The sequence below is a fragment of the Lynx rufus genome, unplaced genomic scaffold (assembly GCF_022079265.1).
Source record: "Lynx rufus isolate CCGP_SWC_20201006 ecotype Redwood Valley unplaced genomic scaffold, mLynRuf1.p SCAF_4, whole genome shotgun sequence".
NCBI classification, from domain to species: domain Eukaryota; kingdom Metazoa; phylum Chordata; class Mammalia; order Carnivora; family Felidae; genus Lynx; species Lynx rufus.
This window is the reverse complement of record NW_025814856.1, coordinates 46766358-46790997: the sequence shown is the minus strand read 5'-3', so window position 1 is coordinate 46790997 and position 24640 is coordinate 46766358. Positions and strand designations below refer to the sequence as shown.

General features: G+C 38.9%; 1 protein-coding gene across 1 annotated transcript in view; it reads right to left on the bottom strand.

Annotated features, from left to right (window-relative positions):
- Positions 1-22499, bottom strand: part of ARL8B (ADP ribosylation factor like GTPase 8B) — a 48585-nt gene extending 26086 nt beyond the window's left edge. Inside the window, exon 1 of the mRNA XM_047095610.1 lies at positions 22234-22499. Within this exon, the coding sequence (XP_046951566.1) occupies positions 22234-22356 (123 nt within the window). The 5' untranslated portion in view covers positions 22357-22499. The remainder of the gene's footprint in view (positions 1-22233) is intronic.
- Between the last annotated feature and the right edge of the window lie 2141 nt (positions 22500-24640).

The window sequence follows — 24640 nt, the reverse complement described above, 5'->3', positions numbered from 1 at the left end:
AGGTAGCCCAAATGCTAACAAACATATACCAAGCATGAACAGAAAAGGTTCCAAGAGAAGCACCTTCTCTTTTGAGTCTGAGGTAGGGGAGTGTGTGTGTGTGTGTGTGTGTGTGTGTGTGTGTGTGTGTGTGTGTGTTTCGGGGGCGGGGAGGGGGGGCAGCCAAGAGGAAGAAAGGACAGAGAGTGGGAAAAGTCTCCTGGGTTTTTTCCTCTCTCTCATGCCATAGCCTCCAGACAAAACCAAGTCTGCCAGGCAGGCATTCCTTAGAAAGAAAAGGATCCTCTTTAACCATAAGAACCCTGTTCCAAAAGTGCTTGGTAGTGTGGAGAAAATACAGACAGGAAACCCTGTTTATTATTATTATTATTTCTTTTTGTCTATTCTCTTGGCCCCCGAGATAGATTCAGTTGAGGGAAGGACATAGCAAGGAGGGATAATGAAGCCCAGCTTTCCAGACAGAGGATCAGGAAAGTGGGGCCAGGGCTGTGACCCATAGTATTGGTGAAATTTGCAAAGGAAAGTTCTAGAGAAACAGACCCCATAAAGTTATACATGAACTCCTGGGCTCATCCCTAAACTGTAACATGTGGATCTGACCCTAAATAACATATCAAAGGTCTTGAAAACTAAACTAGGAGGTAGAACCACTAGCCAGGTTTCTGAATAACAGCTTGCACAGTATATAGCCAAACAGTACTACTGAGGCTTTGAAAACTGGACTGACTTTAGAACCACAGCCCACAGAAGAAGGCTGGTTGGATCTTGTGGCCTGAACCTAACTGGGTCAAATGCACACTAAAACAAAACCACAAATCATTCTCTATAGGATGTAAACAAAACCAGAGACTCATAATATTCAAAGTGTCCAGAATAACTGAACATCTGAAGAATCAAGAAAACTCAACTAACAAGGGAAAAAGTCACTGAACAGATGCCAGTATCAAGATGACCTCAATGTTGTAAATATCAGAGACTAGCTATCATAACCATGTTCCAAGAAGGATTAAATGAATGTAACATAAAATTTCAGCAGGCAAATAAGTTGTAAAATAGAACCAAATGAAAATCTTAGATTGAAAAATACAATAACCAAAAAAAAAAAAAAAAAAAACCTAACTGGATGGCCTCAATAGAAGAATGGAGATGACAGAAGAAAAATTCTATGACCTTGAAGATAAAGCAACAGAAATTATCCAACCAGAAAAAAAAAAAAAAAGAAAAAATAGGAAAAAGAAAGAGCCAAGCCTCAAGGATCTGTAGGGCAAGGTCTAACATTCATGTCACTGAAATCCCAGAATAACAGAAAGAGAATGAAACCACCAAAGACCCCAAATAGTCACAGCAATCTTGCGAAAGAAGAAGGCCTCACACTTCTGAATTTCAAATTCTATTACAAAACTATAGTAGTCAATCAGTATGGTATTGGCATAAAAAAAAAAAAAAAGACTCATTGATCAATGAAACAGAGTAGTGAGCCCAGAAATAAACCCATGAATATGTGGCCAATTAATCTGTGACAAAGGAGCCTAGAATTTACAATGGGGAAAGGACAGTGTCTTCAATTAATGGTGTTGCGAAAACTGCCACTATCTTACACCATACACAAAACTTAACTCAAAATAAAGGATTGAACATAAGACCCAAAACCATAAAGTTCCTAGAAGAAAACAGGTGCTAAGCTCCTTGACAAAGGTCTTCAGAATGATTTTTTGAATCCTGACACCAAAGCAAAAATAAATAATTCAGAGTATATCAAACTGAAAAGCTTCTGCATCAAAATGAAAAGACAACTTACTAAATGGAAGAAAATATTTACAAATCATATATCTAATGAAGGGCTGATATCCAAAATATAAAGAACTTCTACAACTCAAACAATCTGGTTTTAAAAAATGCCAAAAGAGGGACACCTGAGTGGCTGAGTCGGTTAGGCAACTGACTTCAGCTGAGGTCATGATCTCATGGTCTGTGAGTTCGAGCCTATGTCAGGCTCTGTGCTGACAGCTCAGAGCCTGGAGCCTGCTTCGGATTCTGTGTCTCCCTCTCTCTCTTCTCCTCCCCACCTTGTGTTCTCTCTATCAAAAATAAATAAACATTAAAAAAAATTTTTTTAAATAAAAAAATGCCAAAAGACCTGAAAAGATATTTTCCAAAGAAAACATACAGACGGCCATCAAGCACATGAAAAGGAGCTCAACATCACTAATCATCAGGGAAATGTGAATCAAAAACAGGTGCAAATCAAAAAGCAACAGAAATAGTAACATCTGGGTAAATATCAACAAATGTTGTCTTCCTCTTGAATACTTAAAATTGTTGATGGTTGAAAACAAAAATTACAAGCTTCTCTGGTAATGTTTTCAATGTGTGTAGATATAATATGACAACCATACCATAGAGGAAAGATAAAGGGACCTATATGGAAGAAGGTTTCTAAGTAAACTAGGTAAAGTATACATACTGTAATCCCTAAAACAAGCATTAATGAAGCCATACAAAGAGAATAGTCAAAACCGCAATAAATTAGTGAAAAATAGTCCACCTGAAAAGAAAGCAGTAAAGAAGAAACAAAGGAACAAAGCAGAGAAACAGAAAACAAATAATTAAATGACAGATGTAAATGTAAATTAAAAACCAAAACAGCTCCATCTTAAACTCATCAAGTTGGGTACATTAAATATGTATAGCTTTGTGCATGTCAATCATTCCTCAATAAAGTGGTTTAAAAAAAAAAAGTTAAAGGACGGAAAGAGTAACACCAGGCGGCCACTAACCAAAAGAAAGTTGGAGTAGCTATACTAATATCAAAGTAGACTTGAACACAAAGAATTTATTTAAAATCTATTTCCTCGTGCGCCTGGGTGGCTCAGTCAGCTAAATGTCCAACTCTTGATTTTAGCTCAGGTCATGATCTCACAGTTGTGAGATCAAGCTCCACATCAGGCTTGGTGCTGACAGCATGGAGCCTGCATGGGATTCTCCCCACCACCACCTCCTCTCCTCCACTTGTACACTCTATCTCTCTCTCTAAAAATGAAATGAAATAATAAAATTAAAACTGATGGAAATGAAAGGAGAAATAAACCCACAATTATAGAGACTTCAGCATTCCTCTCATGTTGACAGAACAAAGAGCAAGAAAACCAGCAAAGATATAAAATTTAACATCAGTAGCAATCAAGTGAATCTAATTGACATTTATAGAAATTTATAGAACACTCCACTCAAAAAAGCAGAATACACATTTTCTTCAAATGAACATGGAATATTCATTCAAGACAAACCATATCCAGACCATAAAACAAAGCTTAAGAAATGTAAAAAGATTCAAGTCAAACAAAGTATGTTCTCTGACTATAATGGAATTAAACTAGAAATAATTAATACAATATCTGGGAATAACCAAATATTTTATTATATGTAACCTATGGGTTAGAAAAGGAAGTCTTAAGGAAGATTAGGAAATATTTTAAACTAAATGAAAAACATCAAAATTTGTGAGACGTAGCTAAAGTACTGCTTAGAAGGAAACTTAGACACTCAAATGTTTGTATTAGAAAATTCTCAAATTAACAACTTAAGAAATTAGAAAAAGAATAAATATGTGCAACATTATTATTATAATTAACACTGCTGGGTGCCTCGGTGGCTTAGTTAAGCATCCAACTTTGGCTCAGGTCACGATTTCAGGGTTCATGAGTTCAAGCCCTGCATCAGGCTATCGGCTGTCAGTGCAGAGCCCACTTCAGATCCTCTCTCTGCCCCTCACCCACTCATTCTCTTTCACTCTCTCTCAAAATTAAATAAACATTAAAAATAAAATTATTGGGGTGCCTGGGTGGTTCAGTGGGTTGGGCATCCAACTTCAGCTTGGGTCATGATCTCACAGTTCGTGAGTTCAAGCCCCGTTTCGGGTTCTGTGCTGACAGCTCAGAGCCTCAAGCCTGCTTCCGATTCTGTGTCTCCCTCTCCCTTTGCCCCTCCCCTGCTCACACTCTGTCTCTGTCTCTCATAAATAAATAAATAAATAAATAAATAAATAAATAAATAAATAAATAAATAAATAAATATTATTTAAACGGGGGAGGGGCAGAGAGAGAGGGAGACACAGAATCGGAAACAGGCTCCAGCCTCTGAGCCATCAGCCCACAGCCTGACGCGGGGCTCGAACTCACGGACCGCGAGATCGTGACCTGGCTGAAGTCGGACGTTTAACCGACTGCGCCACCCAGGCGCCCCCAAATAAATATTATTTTAAAAACACTACTGTATGCTGTATTTGAAAGCTGTTAAGAAAATAAATCTTAAGGGGTACCTGGGTGACTCAGTCCGTTGAGCATTGACTTGGGCTCAGATTATCATCTCACAGTTTCTGAGTTCAAGCCCCACATCAGGGCTCACTGCTGTCAGCACAGAGCCCCTTTTTCAGATCCTTGGTCACGCTCTCTTTGCCCTTCCCCCACTTGCACCCACTCTCAAAAATAAACATTTAAAAAAAAAAAGGAAAAGAAAAAAGAAATCTTAAGAGTTCTCATTACAGGGGCCCCTGGGTGGCTGGGTCGGTTAAGCATCCAACTTCAGCTCAGATCAGTATCTGACAGTTCCTGAGTTCAAGCCCTGCATTGGGATCTTCTGTCCCCCTTCTCTTTGTTCCTCCCCCACTCACTCTCACTCTCTCAAAAATAAACAAACATTAGGGGTGCCTGCCTGGGTGCCTCAGTAGGTTAAGCGTCTGACTCTTGCTTTTGCCTCAGGTCACGAGTTCGAGCCCCACATTGGACTCTGCGCTGACAATGTGGAGCCTGCTTGGGATTCTCTGTCTCCCTCTCTCTGTATCCCTCTCCTGTTCATTCTGTATCTCTCTCTCTGAAAATAAAAAAAATGAACATTAAAAACAAACAAAAATAAGCAAACATTAAAAAAAAGTGTTCTCGTTACACAGAAAAAAATTTTTTTTGGTATCTATAGACAATGGACGTTAACTAAATTTACTGTGATAATCATTTCACAATATATATGTCAAGTCATTATAGTCATGTAGCTTAAACAACATAGTGCTGTATTTCAATTATATCTCGATACAACTGGAGGAAAAAAGAACAAAATAAATTTGAAACAGACAGAAGCAAACAGTAAGAATAGTAATCAATAATAATGAACAGAAAATCGATAGAAGGAAATCAATGGAACCAAGAGCCGATTCTCTAAGAAAATAAATAAAACTGACGAACTGACAGAAGAAAACAGGAGAAACAAAAACTAGCAATATTAATAATGAAGGAAGGGATATCACTAAACTCTACAAATACTAAAGAGGTAATAAGAAATACTATAAACCCTATGCATATAAATTCAACAACCCCATTGAAAGAGACCAATTTATTTTAAAAATTTTTTATTTTTTTAATATTTATTTATTTTTGAGAGAGACACAGAGAGTGAGCAGGGGAGGAGCAGAGAGAGAGGGAGACACAAAATCGGAAGCAGGCTCCAGGCTCTAAGCTGTCAGCACAGAGCCCAACACAGGGTTTGAACTCACGAGCCCTGAGATCATGACCTAAGCCAAAGTTGGATGCTTAATCAACTGAGCCACCCAGGCACCCCGAATTGGACCAATTTCTTGAAAGCCACAATCTACTAAAACTGACCCAGGAAGAAAAAAATTGAATAGTTCTCTGTCAATTAAAAAAATGTAATAAGTGACTTCAGATCTTTTTTTTTTTTTAATGTAAACTCTCTCCCCAACATGAGGCTCAAACTCACAACCCCAAGAACAAGAGGTCATGCTCCACCAACTAAGCTAGCCAGGCATTCAGATTTTAAGTCTTTTTTAAAAAAATCATCAGGCCTGGATGGTTTCACTGGTGAATTCCACCAAACATTTAAATAAAAAACATTTAAATAAAAAACACCACCAATTCTACATAATCTCTTCCCAAAAAATAGAAGAGGCAGGAACATTTCCCAGCTTATCTTAGGAGTCTAGCATTACCCTGATGCCAAAAGGTAATTTACAATATTCAAAAAGGTGGCTACATGTCCTAAACAACTAGAATGATATAAAACAGCTAGAAAATTCACACCAATCTACAGCAAAGTTCTATGAATTACTAGATTTGCTTGTGATTTGGGGACAAGAGCCCTTGAGGAAGGGAGATCTATCATCTGTTGAATGATCTAGGTTGTCAATTTTGTTCAGCCAAACGCTGGTGTGTGGAAAGGTAGGGGAGTGGGAGTGTACCAACCCCCACCTCCATCAAGAGGTTACTGGTAAACCCACCCATGTTTTCTGGTAACCCAGGAACCATCTATTCTAACCTAAAAATTTCAGAATACAACAAACACCTACAGCTGCATCCCTCATGTTGTCTTTTCTTATTGTACCCTTGGATTAGTTTGAAGAAGTCCGGAAACCTTCTCCAACACTCACTATATAGAGAATTAAGGACAAGATTACAAGATTAGTCTGTGTTGGAATTTAGCCATGAGGTTTAGTTCCTGATGAACCAACCAGAGCATGATTGTTAAAACTGCTGTGCACAGTCCCCAAAGTGAAGAAAATCACCTAATCGCATCTTGTATGGGAAGAGGCCATGACCACTGCCACCTGTTAAAGAACAGAACAAGGAAGGCCACAGGGAGCCCTGCAAGCTTTACATCACCTATCACCCTAATTTCTCTGAGACAAGACATCCTGTAGGAATTGAACTGACTCATTCAGAATTCCCAGGTCCAACATCATCCATAATCACTTCTGCTTCCCGTTCAGCTCCATTTCTTTAAAAGAAGTTATACAGGGGTTTTTCTGGGCTATCAAAAAATCTAACTGGGGATGAACATTTTATATCATTTTCTGAGTCTACCTCATTCTACTTCCGAGGCAATAAACATCACTGCTCACTGAAACTGTAACATCCATTAGTGGCTATTTAGATCTGCAATTAAACAAATGTCAGAAACATTGCTGAGAAGTTATCCAGACACTGTCCCCTAGTTTAGAATTTAACCCATGACTCCTACTGCTACTCAGAACCTTTAAATGTTAGAATGAAAAAGCCTCTAAATGTAACCAAGGATTACAGCATATCATGCCAGATGACAGCATATGCATGTCCTCTTATCAGATCTCTTTTCTAACTGGACGATAAATAAAGCTATTAAAACCCTGCTCCACAGGTATATCATAAAACAGATAAGCAATACTCTCTTTCTTATCTTTTAAAGAGTAGCCCAGGCATCCTTGACAGCAGTAGTGGAAGCAGAAAATGTTTATAAATACAATTCTGATGTCAGACTCTGGAGGAAGCAAACTTTGGCACCTATCATTAGGATACATTAAAACCTGGATTTTAATTTTAGTCGTTTATCTCCAACTTGTAACATTTTCCTGCTTTGTGGATTTGCATTCTTATCTCCTCCACTAATAACATCACGTGGATTGCTTTGTTTTTACCCCCAAAACAAAGTAAAGCACTTAGAAACACTGCTTATTTTTTAAAATATTAAAGGTACTAAATCTCTAAAAACATTTTTAAACTAGAATACATCAGGTCTTGCAGCTGTTTATTCATGTATCAGTAGAGACATCTCTGCTTCTACATTTATTAGTTTGGCAGTACAGTGGTATGGCTGCAGAAAATGCCATGGCCTGAATACATTTATTTCCCTTTCAATGGCTATTTTTCACCCTCTGGCTCTCTCTAGGTGTCCCTGAAGAAACACCAAACATGCCAAAGCTACTCCATTAGCCTACTCAGTGTTATCAGCATCGCTTCATACTGAAACTCAGCTCTTAAATGATGGGCAGTCATGAAATACTGAGTCATTGTACAGTGCTCAAGTTCCAAATTGCTGTGTCTTCTAAATGCTAACATCATTATTTATTCAGTAGCTGTCTACAACCCCACTTACTACCATCCAGGTAGGGAGCCTGGCAGGGAAATAAAAATGCACAAGGGGTTGGAGTGTCAAGAATGTTTTCCAGTTATATGTGACTCCTGCATCAAGAATACATCATTGTTATTAGCTAGGACACATTCCACTGACTTACACTATTAATAACAATAGTAATAATGTTAACAGCAACATGACACCATTCACTTTACTGGCCTCATTTTACAGAAAAGGAAGCTTGAGAGCAAGGTCACAAAGTCACACACACAGCAGGAAAACTGGGATCTGAACCCAAGTCTGAGTTTCAAAACCTTTATTCTACTTTCTACTTGAGTAAAATGCTTCACACATTTGAGAGTTATCTGTCGATAAATAAGCAAAGATTTTTATTTGTACAGAAGCTTGTAGTCCACGTTAGGCTGCCCAAACACAGGAACAACAAAAAAACCCTCAATGGTCAATTGAGAGATTATAAATAGATACTATACTAAGCATACGTAGTAAAATACAAATTTAGTATTCCACCAAGCCGAAACTAGTCACTACTACCAAGTTTACCAACAGGAAGACAAAACAAATAGACCAGTAAATTTTTCAGTTAAGTTGCCCCAAGCACCCTAGCACATCTGTAATGGATTATGGCAAAGGACAGTCTGATTTTAATTTCTCTCACAATGACAGAACCTTCATCAAGAATCAGAAATTGGTCCCTAGTGGCCAGCAGACCTCCATCCTGGAACTCAAAATCCTTTCATCCTCCTCCAAAACTGAATCCCTATTCAGTGCTTACTTGAGGGGTGAGGGAGGGTCCATTTCATCTGCCATCTAACTGGAGCACATGCTCCTGCCCTTCCCCCCCAAATATCACATCAACCACAGTGATAATTATCAACTATGGAGCATTTATGCCAGGTACTATGCTGATTTATCTTACCTCACACCATGAGCCCATGAGACAACTACTCTCATTCCCAAATCACCAATGAAGAAACTGAAACTTTGAGGGGGGCAGAGAGCTCTAACAGATATAGAATTCAAATGTAGGCTTGTCTGACTCAACATACTTAAACAATACCCTACAGTGCTTGACTCTAGTAAGTCAATAATTATGGAGCACCTCCTGAGTCAAGCACAGAGATACGTTTAGGGGATATAAACAAGAAGTCTGCAGTCTGTAAGTAGAAACAGATAAAAAGATATAAAATTGGCACAAATAAACACAATTTTTAACAAAGCGCTATGAAAAGAGAGCAAGGGCAATTAACTTTGCCTGGGAAAAGAGTTAAGGCAAGGCTCCACAGATATGGGACCTAAACTATGTGTAAGACAGTGCTGTCTAAGGGAAAAGGAGGACCAGGAGATAATGTATTGCAGACAAAGGAAAATGGCTTGGTATCTTGGGTGTCTCATTCTCCATCATTAACACGGTCTAACATGTATTTCAAAGCCTGCTTCCTTTTTCTGCTCACAACCATCTTGCTAATTTTCACTGGCAAATTTAAGGCCCAGTCCAAAGTCTGCCACGCATGCGTGCATACGCGCGCACACACACACACACACACACACACACACACACTCAAACGACTAAAATTTACAAGTGTTCCTAGGAAGTATAATACAGAAAAGTATTACAACAACCAGTAAAATAGACTTAAAGTATTTGGCAATGAATTGCCAAAGAAAGCTAAAAATGCCTAAGGAACACCACAAGAGGTGATATCAAATTTCTCAAGTAGTCTGAGTCACAGGACTTGGAAAAGTTGTACTATATCAAGTGGCAAACCAAGGTCCTAAAGGATTTGTCTGTAAACAGGATTCATCATAGCTCACCTTTTTTATGGAACAGAACATCCAGGCTGAGTTAGAGTTGCATTCCAGATCTATCTCAAAACTGTGTCACTTGAGCTCTTTTTACCTTTTATAAGCCAGTGAGTATCTATTTAACAAGGAGACCAAAAGAATCATACAATGCTTCGTATGTGAGTGCACTTCATAAAACAATCAACTGTTTCATTAAATAAATAAATAAATAAATAAATAAATAAATAAATAAATAAAAAGGTTTTCACTGAATACCCCTTCTGCATTGTAGAAAAGGACAGTTAAGAAACAGTAGGATGTCTAGGAATATTCTTTGCATTAACTACCCTTAAGAATGACATGGCAGAGATGGTACAGCCAGTTCCTTTTTGTTATATGATAATGTCCACATGTTCTAAGATGAACAGGTGTCTTTGAGCACTGTTAAGTCCACAAAAGACTGTACTAAATAAATCTCTTAGCAGATATCAGACAGCCTAACTGGGATAGGAGGACTGAGGATCACACTGCGTCTTTTCAATCACACAGTAAAATAATCAGTAATGTGACCCAAGAAGAAAGAAAAATGATATCCTGAGTCTAAGACTACTACATGTTGACCCAGCACCTAAAAAAAATCACAACTGAAATCCCAAGACATCAGATATCCTTTATGTTTAAAGCACAAGATATTATACATACCAGCTTTTCTCTTCAGTAGAAAGACAGCATACAAAATTAAATCAGACACTTTCCAGGGATAGAACATTCCTCTTTAAATTAAATCAGGAAGACTTCCAAGCCTACAAGAGCCTCAGCCACTCTGAATATACAACCTTCATTCAGCTGCCTCAAGGGCCTATGGATTAGGACGTCTTCTGGACAGCCTGCAAACTGGGCACAGACTAATGTACATAGCCCCATAAACAAATCAAGATAGCTCAACTGAAATTCTGGAAGAGTGGAGAACATTTTGTTTACTCCTTGCTTATAAAACATTTGCAAAATAAGTTATCAGCAGAATAGGATAATTGACACAAATCAGAAGGAAGAAAATATTCTACAACGTTCTTTAGAAGAGAAACCAGGATTGAATTCTCAACTACTTCTTAAGTCCCTTACTACTGAGATAAAGATATGAAATGATGAATTTTAATTCTCAGTTTTAGTCCCACTATATCTAAAAATAATAGAATGAATGCCCTTCCCAAATACAAATCCCCTTTATATCATTAATCATATAATACATTTTATACTCAATTCATCCTTATCTCTTCTAAACTCATTCTCATTCTCTACCCCATTTCCACTACTTGATCCCACAGCCATTTTCCCCAACATTCACTCAACTCCTTACAAATCCCCCTTTGCCCTGCATATCTGATTCGACCACTAAATGTACCTATTCTACTTCCCTAATAAAGCTCATCTTTTCCTTACTCCTTAACTCCCCCCCCCACCACCCCATTACCTCTCAATCAGACCTTTGTAATGATCTTGTGACCAACTTCCTTTTCACTGGTCTACTAAATTAATCCGTTGGAAAACAGTCTTACTTCATTCCCCCAAACAAAAATCTTCAATGGCTCCCCAGGCATACAGATCTACTTTTCCAGTCTCTTGTTTTCTCCTTCATGCAAGTCACACTTAATTCAACAAAATTTCTTGCCTTCAGTTGTGTCTTTGCTACTTCCACAGTTCCTTCTTGAACATCTTTTCTTCCCTCCATAATACTGGAAGATGCACAAGTAAAGGAATGTCTGTTTTGTTCCTCGTTATATCTATGCTACCTACAACACTGCTTCTTCAAATACTCATTGATAAATGAAAACCACTCTACTCTCAAAGCTCCCCTCAGTGGCCATTCCCACCATGGTCCCACTAAACCGACTTTCTAAAACACCCCTGAAGTCTTAGTGAGGTCAGGGTAAAGAGATTCCCAAAGGATTTTGTGCCAGTCTTAAGGCACTTAACATTTCTGTTCTATACATGGCTACTATGAGGCACATACTCCAGCAAAACAACCTTATCTGATACACTTATGAATCATCTATCATAATGCCTTGCACACAATTTAAGAATACATAAAATAGTTTGTTTTATATACATTCACTCAATATTTAGAAAACCTATTATACGCAGGGCATAGTGCTTTGTACTTAATACAGTACTGAAAAAAGGACAAAGCTCTATCCCTACGTAATTTACATCCATAAAAGAACTTACATTCATAATAGAGACAAAGACAATAAACAAGATAATTTCTTTTAAAAAAAAAAAATTTTTAACGTTTATTCATTTTTGAGACAGAGAGAGACAGAGCATGAATGGGGGAAGGTCAGAGAGAGAGGGAGACACAGCATCTGAAACAGGCTCCAGGCTCTGAGCTGTCAGCACAGAGCCCGACGCGGGGCTCGAACTCATGGACCGCGAGATCATGACCTGAGCCCAAGTCAGACGCCCAGCCGACTGAGCCACCCAGGCGCCCCCAAGATAACTTCTTAAGGTGGTAAGTGTGGTGAAAATTATGATGGAGGTGATATGATCAATCCTAACTTGGGAAATTACATGCTACAGACAGGGTGAGAGGAGCATGGAAAGGTTAAAACTGGTCAAACTGGCCCATCTTCAGGCACTCCAAAGAAAATTGCAAAAACAAAGTCTTAGGCAGAAATATTTCATCACTGAACAGTGGAAAATAATGCCTGCAACCAAACTATAAATATATAGATAAATTAAAGCCTCTAGCATCCATTTCATTCAATATTTTTTAGAAAAGGATAGATGCTGGTGCCCTGGATTGAGGCAGAAGGGGATCAAAAGTTCCATCTTGAGCTGATTAAACTTGAGTTGCCTATTAGCCATCAAAGTAGATAAATCAAATAGACTACTTGAGATGACTAAGTATGTACAATATGATCCTGTCACTGTTATCAAGAAAGCATATACTGGGCACTGTGCTAAATGAAAGAAGTCAGAAAGAGAAAGACACTTCTATGTGGAATCTTTAAAAAAAAAGGGGGGGGGGAGTACTCACAGAGAACAAATGGTGGTTGCCAGAGGCAGGGAGTAGGGGGATAGTGAGAGGAAACAGGTGACAGGCGAAGGGGCCAAAAGGTACAATCTTCCAGTTATAAAATAAATAAGATGTAATGTACAGCACAGTAACTGTAGTTAATAATACTACACTGCATATCTGAAAGCTGCTAAAAAGTCTTAAAAATTCTCATCACAAGACAAAAAAAAAATTTTAACTATGCATGGTGATGGATGTTAACTAGACTTACTATGATGACCATTTTGCAATATATACAAATATGCAATCATTACATTATACACCTGAATGTAATATGTTATATGTTAATTATATCATAACAAAAAAGTATATTATTTGTGTGTGTGTGTATGTGTGTGTGTGTGTGTGTATATATATATATATATATATATATATATATATATATATATAAAGGGATGGGGAGAAAATTGGAAGGATATACAGTTTAATAATGATTAGGTCCTAATGGTATTAAAGATGAATTTTTTATTTGTGTATCTATACTCTCTTTTTATAGTTTTTTAAACATTTATTTGAGAGAGAGAGTGCGCATGTGCACGAGCAGGGGAGGGGCAGAGAGAGAAGAAGAGAGAATCCTAAGCAGGTTCCAAAGCCCAACACAGGGCTCAAACCCACAAACCAGGAGATCATGATCTGAGCTAAGTCAGATGCTCAACCAACTGAGCCATCCAGGTGCACTGTATCTACCCTCTTTTTTTTTAAACAATATGGATTATGTGTATTCTTTTTAAGAAACAAATGTTTTAAGTTTTTTAATTCAGCCACTGAAGAAAATAATACAATTAAATAAAAAAACTAAAACCTGGGAGTGAAACAGCTAGATTTTGGAGGAGAAAAAAAGTGGGTTTCTTCCATTTCCTGGTTTTTCCTCTGATAAGAACTATTTAAAAATAATGAAGTCAATATATTGCATTCAAACATTCTCTAGACAAAATGAGCTGTCAGGAAAAACTGGGTCTAGTGATCAGTGTCTAAACGGGACCTTAAGTCACCTTCAGAGAGGAAACTCTGCCAAAAGCTCTTTCTGGTACAGGCTGCATGCACCCTCAAGGGCCCACTTCTCATCTAGGAGAGGATGGCCTACCACACAGTCTACTGCCTGGTGGGGCTTGCAAATTTATGGCTGTCAACAGTGATTAAACCCATTCTAATCATAAATCTTCGTTCAAAAATCAAAGCAAACACATGTAAATGGATGCCAATAGTATGGTCTTAACCAAATTTACAATGACAATCCAAGCATACACTTCTACACGGCACCTCAATTCTAGAGGGCAGGTAGTACTGCCAAGGGCCACTCTTTTCTTCCTGTTGGGATCAGTCTACTTCTCCACCTTGTACCATAAAGCTGCATTCTTAACTCACATTCTTAACACTATGCTACAGTTTGCAAACTTAACTATGAAAATGGGAATATGGGTTCATAAAGACATTTTTCTTAATTTTTTATTGTGAATAAGTCTATTTGAAAATATATCTGAGCATCTAATAAGTGCCAGGCACTGTTTCAGGGAATTGGAATATATCAGTGAACAAAAGCAACAGAAATCCCTGACCTCAAGGAGAGCACAATACAATAACCTAGTGGTTAACATTTATGAAGCACTTTCATAGTATATGCTTTGTTTTGAACACTGTTCAAAATGTTTTATAAATATTAACTTATAACGACTCTATGAGGGAGAACTACTATTATTCCCATTTTACATTTAAGGAAACAGACATTGAGGAGTTAAATAACTTGCCAAAAATAACACAAGTCAAAGAATAAGGATTTGAACCTCAACAGTCTGGCTCTCAATTATTAACTTCTATGCCATTCTAACTCCTGCAGCCACTTAAACATATTCCAAATAAACTCATTCATACCACATTCAGATGCCAACAAATGTAGGCTCAAATATATTCTTCAGTAATACTACTTTGGTAAGTCTAAAGTAATTGTTATCAAGTAAACTGGTTAAAAAGACACTTTTAGGATTATTTTGCCAATCATAATCCAAGTTTGTTTGTTTTTTTTTTTAATAACAAATGATTACTTTTCCAACCTAGTTTAGAAGGAAAGGCTTCAATTTTCAAGCAGAAATGTCACTACTCTGATACCTGAAACCTAAAACTATTTTGCCAGAATTATATTTTTTTAAAAATACAGCATTCTTAGAGATGATTTTAAAATGAACCCTAAAGCATATAATTAAATTAAATTAAATTAACCCTAAAGTTTAGATTTAATACAAAAAAAATTCCTTTTGGGATATGAAGAACGTTATTCTAGCGAATAAAACTAGACAAACTATGAAATCCGATCCAAATACAAGATCCAATGTCTAATTTAAGAAACAGTGTAACCTTTAAAAAAATAGCACAATAGAATATAAGCTTTGTGGTTTTGACTTTGAAGAAAGAAATTAACTCACATTATTTCATTAGAGACTCCAATTTTGGTTTGCTACATCTTAGAAAAACTAAATGTCTGAGTGAAATAAGTCAGTCAGAGAAGGACAGATATCCTATCCTATGTTTTCAGTCATAGGTGAATCTTGAGAAACTTAACAAGTCTGTGGGGGAAGGGACAGGGGGAAAAACAGTTACAAACAGAGAGGGAGGGAGGCAGGCAACCCACAAGAGACTCTTAAATACAGAGAACAAACTGAGGGTTGATGGGGGGGTGGGGGAGAGGGGAAAAGGGTGATGGGCACCGAGGTGGGCACTTGTTGGGATAAGCACTGGGTGTTGTATGTAAGCCAATTTGACAATAAATTATATTTAAAAAAAAAAAACTAAATGACTTAAATTGTCATTTAATTTTGCCCTATTGAGCAAGTAAGTTAGTATTTTTCTATGGTTTTTTTCATATATGAGGACAAAGGACATGAATCAACTTTTATAATCATAAATGATACCCAAGTTATTCATTCAAAACAAGTCATATACTAGGGGCACCTGGGGGGTTCAGTCAGTTAAGTCTCAGGCTCATGATTTCAGCTCAGGGCACGATCTCATGGCTTGTGAGACCCAGCCCCACATCAGGCTCTGCTGGCATCTGTGCTGATAGTGCAAAGCCTGCCTAGGATTCTCTCCCCCTCTCTCCACCCCTCCCCTGCTCCAAGGTGTTCTCTCTCTCTCTCCTCTCTTGCTCTCTCTTTCTCAAAATAAATAACCATTAAAACACACACACACACACACACACACACAAAATCATATGCTATAGCCCTCAAAAAGTGGTCTCCTTAGCAAACGCTCTTAGATTCTGATTTAGAAAAGAATATTTAGCATACAGACACCCTCCCGCCCACCAAGAAAAGGCAGCATCACACCATAATAGGCCAAGATTAGGTAAGGACTGCGTGGAAATATGCCAGATTCCTGGAATACAAACTCCTAATGCAATCCACCAGTAAGTTGAAAACAAATTAGATGCAGATAGCTAAAGGGGATGAGCTGTATTTATAAGACTTGCCTGCAAAGTTCAATAAAAAAGAAAATTGAAAAAGGAATTATGTTCTCTATAGTCTCAGTCTTAGCAGTTGCTGAAACATAAAGATAGTTCTTTAAACATTAAACACAGAAACAGAGCAATTACCTAATAAAATAGTTTAAAAATACTGCTGGTTTACTTATCAACAAAACTAAATATGTTTTTCCCTAAAAATAACAAAGAACAAGTGCTTAGCTTAATTCCAACTTTATACATGAAATCTATTCATAAGACATTGTCAGTAGCGCATACTTTCTGGACAGCAATTTGGCCATTTGGCATGAAATACGTTTCTATCTTCTGACCCCATGATGTAACTCTGGAACCCATCCTTAGGAAATGCAGATCAAATTGATATACAAAAGCAAAACCCTGGAAACTACCCAAATGTCCAACAATAAGGAAATAATCAAATATATTATGGTATAGCCACATGAATGCCATAACATAAATTATAAAGGCACTAAAATGGTTTTACACACAGAAATATGCATACACCATAATTTTAAAAAAACAAACTAGGTATCATCTCAAAACTTTTTAAAAAACAGTTTAAAGTTTTTTTTTTTAAGTTGAAAGGCATTTCAATGCATACATTTAAAAAGGATAAAAAGGGAATACTTTTCTTTTAACTTTATTTATCTTGAGAGAGAGAGCAGGGGAGGGACAGAGAGAGAATCTTAGGCAGGCTCCACACTGTCAGCCCAAAGCTGGGGGCTTTGGGAATATTTTGAAACGCTGACAGTTAGTTAACCTTGGATGATGAAGATAACAAGTGGTTTCTTCTACTTTATACTCCTTTTTCAAATTTCTACTCATGACCCTGTATTATATTGAAAATCAGAAAAAAATTCTTAAAACAACATTTAAGTAACTAGTTTTTATAGCTGTGATGCATTTTGTATCCATGTTCACTTACCACCCACTTTTATCTTTGAGAAAGTTAAAAAGGGCTTCAAATTGTGAGATATATTCTAAGTCAGCAATTTAGAAATTCTTTCTTTGTTTTGGAATGTTTATTTATTTTGAGAGAGAGAAAGAGAGTGCACACAAGCTGAGGGAGGGGCAGAGAGAGTGAGAGGGAGAGAATCTCAAGCAGGCTCTGCACTGTCAGCATAGAGCCTGATTTGGGGCTGGATCTCACAAACCATGAGATCATAACCGGAGCCATGATCAAGAGTTGGACACTTAACCAATGTGCCACCCAGGCACCCCTGTCAATAATTTAAAATGCATTATTGCACCACCTTCTTCATGAGAACATGTGGCTTTTGAGATTCTAGGTCTGCATGGCAGAAATAATGGCAACAGGGGTGAAAGATAAAGAGCCTAGAAGAGAAGCTCCTTGGCAGGATGCCTCGGGTTCCACAATTCCTAATGTGAACTGGAAGACTACCTCGTTGGAAGGCTAGTTTCTACAGTAAAATTTCAAATTTACTAACCTTTAGACTTCAGCTACATTGTATTTTCTTTAAAAACCGTTTTTGCCATTCTTGCCCTAAAGTAACTAAATAATAAACACTAATCAAACCCAGAATTATTTCTGGTTTTTTAATGTTTATTTTGATAGAGAGCCCGCATGTGGGGGGAGGGGTCGAAGAGAAAATCCCAAGCAGGCTCCCAGCTGTCAGCACAGAACCATGAGATGATAACCCAAGCCAAATCAAGAGTAGGATGCTTAACCAACCGAGCCCCTATTTCTGCTTTTTAAAGAAAACAGACATAGCTCAATAACCCAACAATGCCTGTTAGCCAGTTATTTAAATGTCCAAACAATATTCCACTATTCCTACTTTACACAGATGCTCATTACTTCCTCTAATTCATATCCTCAAATATAAATACACACACATATATACAAATAGTCCTCAAATGTCAATCAACATGCTTAAGATACTTGAATTTAAAATGTTATCCAGATTTGGGGCACCTGGGTGGGTAGGTGGCTGAGCGTCCAACCATGACCATCAGGTCCCGATCTTGCGGCTCGTGAGTTTGAGCCCCGGCATCGGGCTTGCTGCTGTCAGCATGGAGCCCACTTTGGATCCTCAGTCCCCTCTCTCTCTCTGTCCTCCCCTACTTGTGCTCTCTCTCAAAAACAAAATAAAATAAACCTTTAAAAAATAATAAATAAAATAAAGTGTTATCCACATTCATAAGAAAAGTGTATTTATGTACAAATACATGAAAAAAGATATTTAAAGGATTAAGATTTCCCAATCCACAGCTCTAGGATTCTAATCTCAGCTAGATCCTACAGAGGCAGATAAGAAAAGTAGAAAGTACACTGGCCCTACATTCTAATTTTATCTCTGCTAATTAGCTTTGTTGCCTTAGGAATTTCACTTATTTTTCTGGATCTTCTAGCTACATCTATAAAATGAGAATAAAATTAGACCACTTAATCAAAGTTTCTAGAAACTCTAAAAAAAAATTATTCTACGTTCAAATTTCTACAATCTTTCAAAATATCTCCTTTTCCTAATTCTTGGAAGTTAATAAACTTTTCCTTGAATAACCTGGGGAGCACTAATACTTCATAAAAATGTAGACAAATTTTTATACTACTCATTTCAAAAATACACAGTGTCTATAAAATTTAGCCTATAACACCTTGGTAAATCCTACTAAACATTTCTTAGTAATTATCTTATAACCCGTGTTAGAGTCTCTGTTAAAAATAAAGATTACTCAACATAAATTACACATATAGGACACATGATTTATTATGCAATAACTGCCAGAATACTTAGCAATGGGCAATATTTCATTCCCTAACACTAATGAGAAAATTAAATATTAGAGGGGTTTCTTTTTTAATGTCCAAAACAAAGAATACAGTATGTACGTTAAGGGTCTCTGTATAAAAATACCAGATAAAATGGAGTATCACTGAAGTTTTAAAATCACAAGAATATAAATTTTAAGACTGAACCTCTCTGTAAATAAACTGCCTAATTTCAGAATGGACCAAACCCTACACAAACCTCTCTAGTAAGTTAAATGACATTTATGAAATTTTTCATAACTTTTAAGGCAGAAAATAGAGCCACATTTTATGTTTACAAAAAGTTGATTTTTACCTGAAGAAAACTGCCTTCACCTAAAGCTTTTCATGCCTAAGTTACTTGTTGAATGTGAGTAAATAAATGGCCAACTTTCTAAAGTGACACACTCAACCCATGTGTACTTGTGAGTCTATAAATCAGACATTTTATGCAAAATACAAAGAACAGTGCAGTTAATTTTTTTAAAGACAAGGCTAAATTCACTATTCTGGAAACTTTGTTTTTATCGAAAAGTCTGCAACATCACCTTTATTTATTAACCTTTTCCTCACCCTCAATATAATCTATGCTAATCACAGGTTAGGTTAGAGTTGTTTATTGTTTTTTTTTTTTTAGTGTGAAATTTATTAAGGTCTCTTTTTGTCAGCATCTTAAGGGTTACAACCACTTACAGTCCAGAATTTTTTCTAAACCAAACCTACCCATATAATTATAATTTAAAAAGAATAGGCTAGGGGCACCTGGGTCAGTCAGTGAAGAGTCCTACTTCAGCTCAGGTCATTATCTCACAGTGGTGTGTGAGTTTGAGCTCAGAGCCTGGAGCCTGGTTCGGATTCTCTCTGCCCCTCTCCCGCTTCTACTCTAGTGCTCTCTCAAAAATAAACAAACGTTAAGAAAAAAGAAAAGTCTAATGTAAAAAAAAAAAAATAGTGGCACCACTGGTTCACTTTAAGTTCAACCGCACTGCAGAAGCTCAGTTGTTAAAATAATCTAATACAATGTAAAAAAACAAAACAAAACAAAAACGGGGGATCGGGGGGAGTACATGATGTGATCATTTGCCACAATCCATAAATCCGCTACTGGAGCCCAGGTTTGGATAAATTAGATTCAAAGAAGGAAATGACCACAGCTAATTCCCTTCTGAATGTTTTTCAAAACACTGTTTCTGCATTAAAGGAGTGTATCCGCTACAAATAACAACAGCTACCACCTACCTAGCCCCTTCTTTGGGCAGGCATAGTGCTGGTCACATCTGTCATTTCATTTACTCCCTAGAACAACTCTTTAAGAAGCACATTATTATCTCTACTTCAAAGATGAGAAAGCGAGGACTGAAAGAGGATACAAGGCTGCTAAGTGGCAGAGCCAGACTGCAAAGCTGGGGCTCCTTCTCTTCAAAGTTCTTGCTCATTATATTAAGCTACACTGTCTACAATAAAAATAAATAAATAAATAAGCATGATGTTCATGCCTATGTCTTTAGAAGTTCTTCAGAGATTTACTAAACCTTTTCAGACTTCCAACGCATAACTCCTTCTCTGCAACAAATACAACTAAATGTAGTGATAGACCTACACCTACACTGTATATTAATTCAGTTTTGTCAAAAGGATAGGGTTTACAAGGAAACTTTCTTATCTCAAGGGATACCAGAAAATGTATAGCGAACTGAGGTCTTATCTTTTCCCCATCATACAAAAGCTCTACTTTGGATAGTGAATCCAAAGTTGGGTTTTTTTTTTACTGTGTCATCACATACACATTCCACTCCACTATACCTGTTGAAAAGATAGTCATCTCAAGCCAAAAAATAAATAAATAAAAATTTTTAAAAACCTTATCACAAAAGGAGCCAAACAAGTGGGTAAATTTTCTTTATACTTATACGCAACATTCTTCAAAGGAAGTTTGGATCTCTGCTAATCTTTTTCAAGTCTTACTCCTGCTACTCTATTACTGGAGGACTAAGAGTCACACGTTACCTATTTTCTCCCACAAGGGAGCTGTGTTTCAATCGTTCCTGTAACCAAACCAGTTGGGCAACTAGTCTATTAAATAAGGATTTCAACCACCATCTAGAAGACGGAAGGACGGCTGCCATCTCTCTTTAGAATAGTTCTAAAGCTCATCCCTGACAAGTACAAGCACCTATCAACTAAGAGTGAGTCACATCGACTCCTGGCTTCTAAAGATTGAGGAGAATCTCTCTTATCCCTTCCCCAACTAACCACCCAGGCAAAATTTAATAATCATCCTTCCACACAATCACTGCTGAATCAACACCACACTAGGTTCCCAGGGCAATTTCCATCCCAGACACCCCATTTCCTGGATCTGGAAAAAGCTATGCTCCTGCCCAGTCACTTCCCTGCCCTCCCCTTCAAGCAAGAAACACTCTCACAAAAGACCAACTCCCCCTTTCCCAAGAAAGTTAAGTGACTACAGATCCATCTCTTCCGACCACTGGGAAAGCAGAGCCCCCGAACTGCTTGGCTAAGTAAAGGCTGCGGACTACTGTGGACCAGACTGGCTGGAAGTGTTTCTCCCCAGTCTCTCTCGCAACGAGCCCGGCAGCAATGAACTCGATCTCGCCCCCTCCAAGGGGACCGACTGAAAACCAGTAACTGAGTCACAAGGAACCAGCTGCCCACAAAATCCGGGAAGGGGCCCACAACGCTCCCCTGCTTTCCTCGCGATAGGCTCTCCGTCCCGAGCGGATACTGGAGGGACGCTCTCGAGTCTTACTCATGCGTTCTCACGGGACTGACAGCTCGCCAAATCCCCCCCTCCTGGGAAGGGACAGGCCGGAGTTAAGCCTTCAGGTGCCCCCCCCCCACCCAACACACACACACCCAGAGCAAGCCCCAAGGAAATCCCAATCCTGAAAAATGTGACAAGGCCGATTTTACCCTTTCCAAGCCGCGGCCGCGTCGAGGACCCAGCCCTTTGTAGAACACGACTAAATGGAATTAACCCTTCGGCGGCCGAGCTCAGCGCTACGCCTCAGGCGCCAACACGCGCGAACTCCAAACCCCGGCCCCGGCCGAGGCGACAGGAACGCCTTGTTGCCTCCAGCCCTCGTCCCACTCGCCCCATCGCGCTGAGGGGAGCCCCGGCCACGGGCTTCGGGCCAGCACCGGGCCGGACTCGCGGGCTGCGGCGCCCGGGGCGGGCGAGCCGGCGGCACTCACCGCGATGACATTGACGAAGGTGGTCTTGCCCGAGTACTGCAGCCCCACCAGCGTCAGCTCCATCTCCTCCTTCCAGAAGAGCGAGCGGAACCAGTCCAGCAGGCGGGAGATGAGCGCCAGCATGATGGCGGCCGGGAGGGAGAACGGACGCGCGGGAGCGGACAGCAACAGCGACGGCCTGCACACGAGCGGGCCTCAGCCCGGACCCCTCAACGGCTCCTCGGGGCCGCGGCGCACCACTGGCGGACACGGGCGGGCGGCGGCGGCCGAAGCCAGGAAGCCGAGCGGGTCATATGACTCGCCCTACCCTCCGCCCCCCCCACGCTCGTCCCCGCGCCACCGTCGGCGCCCACGGCAAGAGCGGCGTGGCCGGTCCGGCCACACGCGTCTGCTGCCTGCAGCGCCACCGGCTGGAGCCTCCCCGCAGCGCGGCTGACCCCGCTCCCTTTTCGACCACACCTCCCTCGCCCAGTAATGTTGGTTGGTTCACACTCATCATTCATTCTACATTCGTTCTATGCAGAAAGTATTCAAGACTCTGTGGGCTTCAGCACGGGATAAAAATCCCTTCTGACATTTTTGGTAGCAAAAGTTGGGAAGCCACAAGTGTACATCAGGAGGGACCTCATTAAAGAAACTGTAGTGTGGCCCTAAAAGGGAATACTATGCAGCTATAAAAATGAATGAGGAAATTCTCTGTAAACAGATATGGCATGATGTCCAGGAAATGTTTTCAAAGACTGTAAATGCAAAGTCTGTACTTATATAAAAATACGTATTGTATTTGCATAAAGAAATACTGCAAAACCAATAAGAAATGTTTTTTTATGGGGTAAAAGAAACTGGATGGCCAGAGGCACGAATGGGAATGAGACTTCTCTAGATATCTTTTTGCATCATTCTGACTTTCAACCATGGAAACGAGTTGACTGTTCAAAAGTTTAATTACAAAATAAATTAAAATATCTGCAAGGATTTCAAATTAAAAAAAAAAATCCTTGACCTCATGGAGCATACATTCTAGTGAGGAGACATGTAATGTAATAAAAAAATAACTATAAGATATAATTCCATGTAGTATAGAGTGTTATACAGAAAACTGCACAAGAGAAGGACACAGGAGTGGCCCCTGTTCTAGTTAAGATCAGAGTAGACTCTCAGAGGGAGTATCCCTGAGTGGGGAGACTTGGAGGAAGTGAGAAAGAGAGCCAGGCACAGATATGGTGGAAGCACATTCCAGACAGAAGGAAAGGAACAGCAAAGACCTTGAAGGGGGAAGTAGCATGGAATGCTCTGGGAACAGAAAGACAGTGTGGCTAGCTCAGATTAGGGAGGCAGGGAGTGGGAAGAGACGTGGCGGGAGAAAGAGGCAGGGACCAGACAAAGAAAGGCACAGTTGGTCATAGTTCAGATTTTATTCTTGGTGTGATGGGGAATTGGGTGAGTGAAACAATTTATGTTTTTAAAAGTTAACTGTGGTAGCTCCATAGAGAATTGGCTGTAGGAGGGCATCATGTGTTGAATCGTGTCCCTCCAGAAGATATGTTGGAGTCCTAACCCCCAATACCTCAGGATGTGACCTTGTTTAGAAACAAAACCATGTAGACATAATCAGTGAAGATGGTCATACTGGAGTAGAGTGGGCTCTTAATCCAAAATAAGTGGTGTCCCGGGGAGCCTGGGTGGCTCAGGTGGTTAAGTGTCTGACTCTTTTTTTTAATTAATTAGTTAATTTTTTTTTAAATTTATGTCCAAGTTAGTATATAGTGCAACAATGATTTCAGGAGTAGATTCCTTACTGCCCCTTACCCATTTAGCCCATCCCCCCTCCCACAACTCCTCCAGCAACCCTCTGTTCTCCATATTTAAGAGTCTCTTATATGTTGTCCCCCTCCCTGTTTTTATATTATTTTTGCTTCCCTTCCCTTACGTTCCTCTGTTTTGTATCTTAAATTCCTCGTATGAGTGAAATCATAGGATATTTGTCATTCTCTGACTAATTTCGCTTAGCATAATACCCTCTAGTTCCATTCACATAGTTGCAAAAGGCAAAATTTCATTCTTTTTGATTGCTTAGTAATACTCCATTGTGTGTATGTGTATGTGTGTGTATATATATATACACATATGTATATATATGTGTGTGTATATATATATATATATATACACACACACACACATATATATATATATATACACCACATCTTCTTAATCCATTCATCCATCAATGGACATTTGGACTCTTTCCATACTTTGGTTATTGTCGAGAGCACTTCTATCAACATTGGGGTGCATGTGCCCCTTCGAAACAGCACACCTGTATCCCTTGGATAAATACCTACTAGTGCAATTGCTGGGTCATAGGCTAGTTCTATTTTTAATTTCTTGAGGAACCTCCATACTGTTT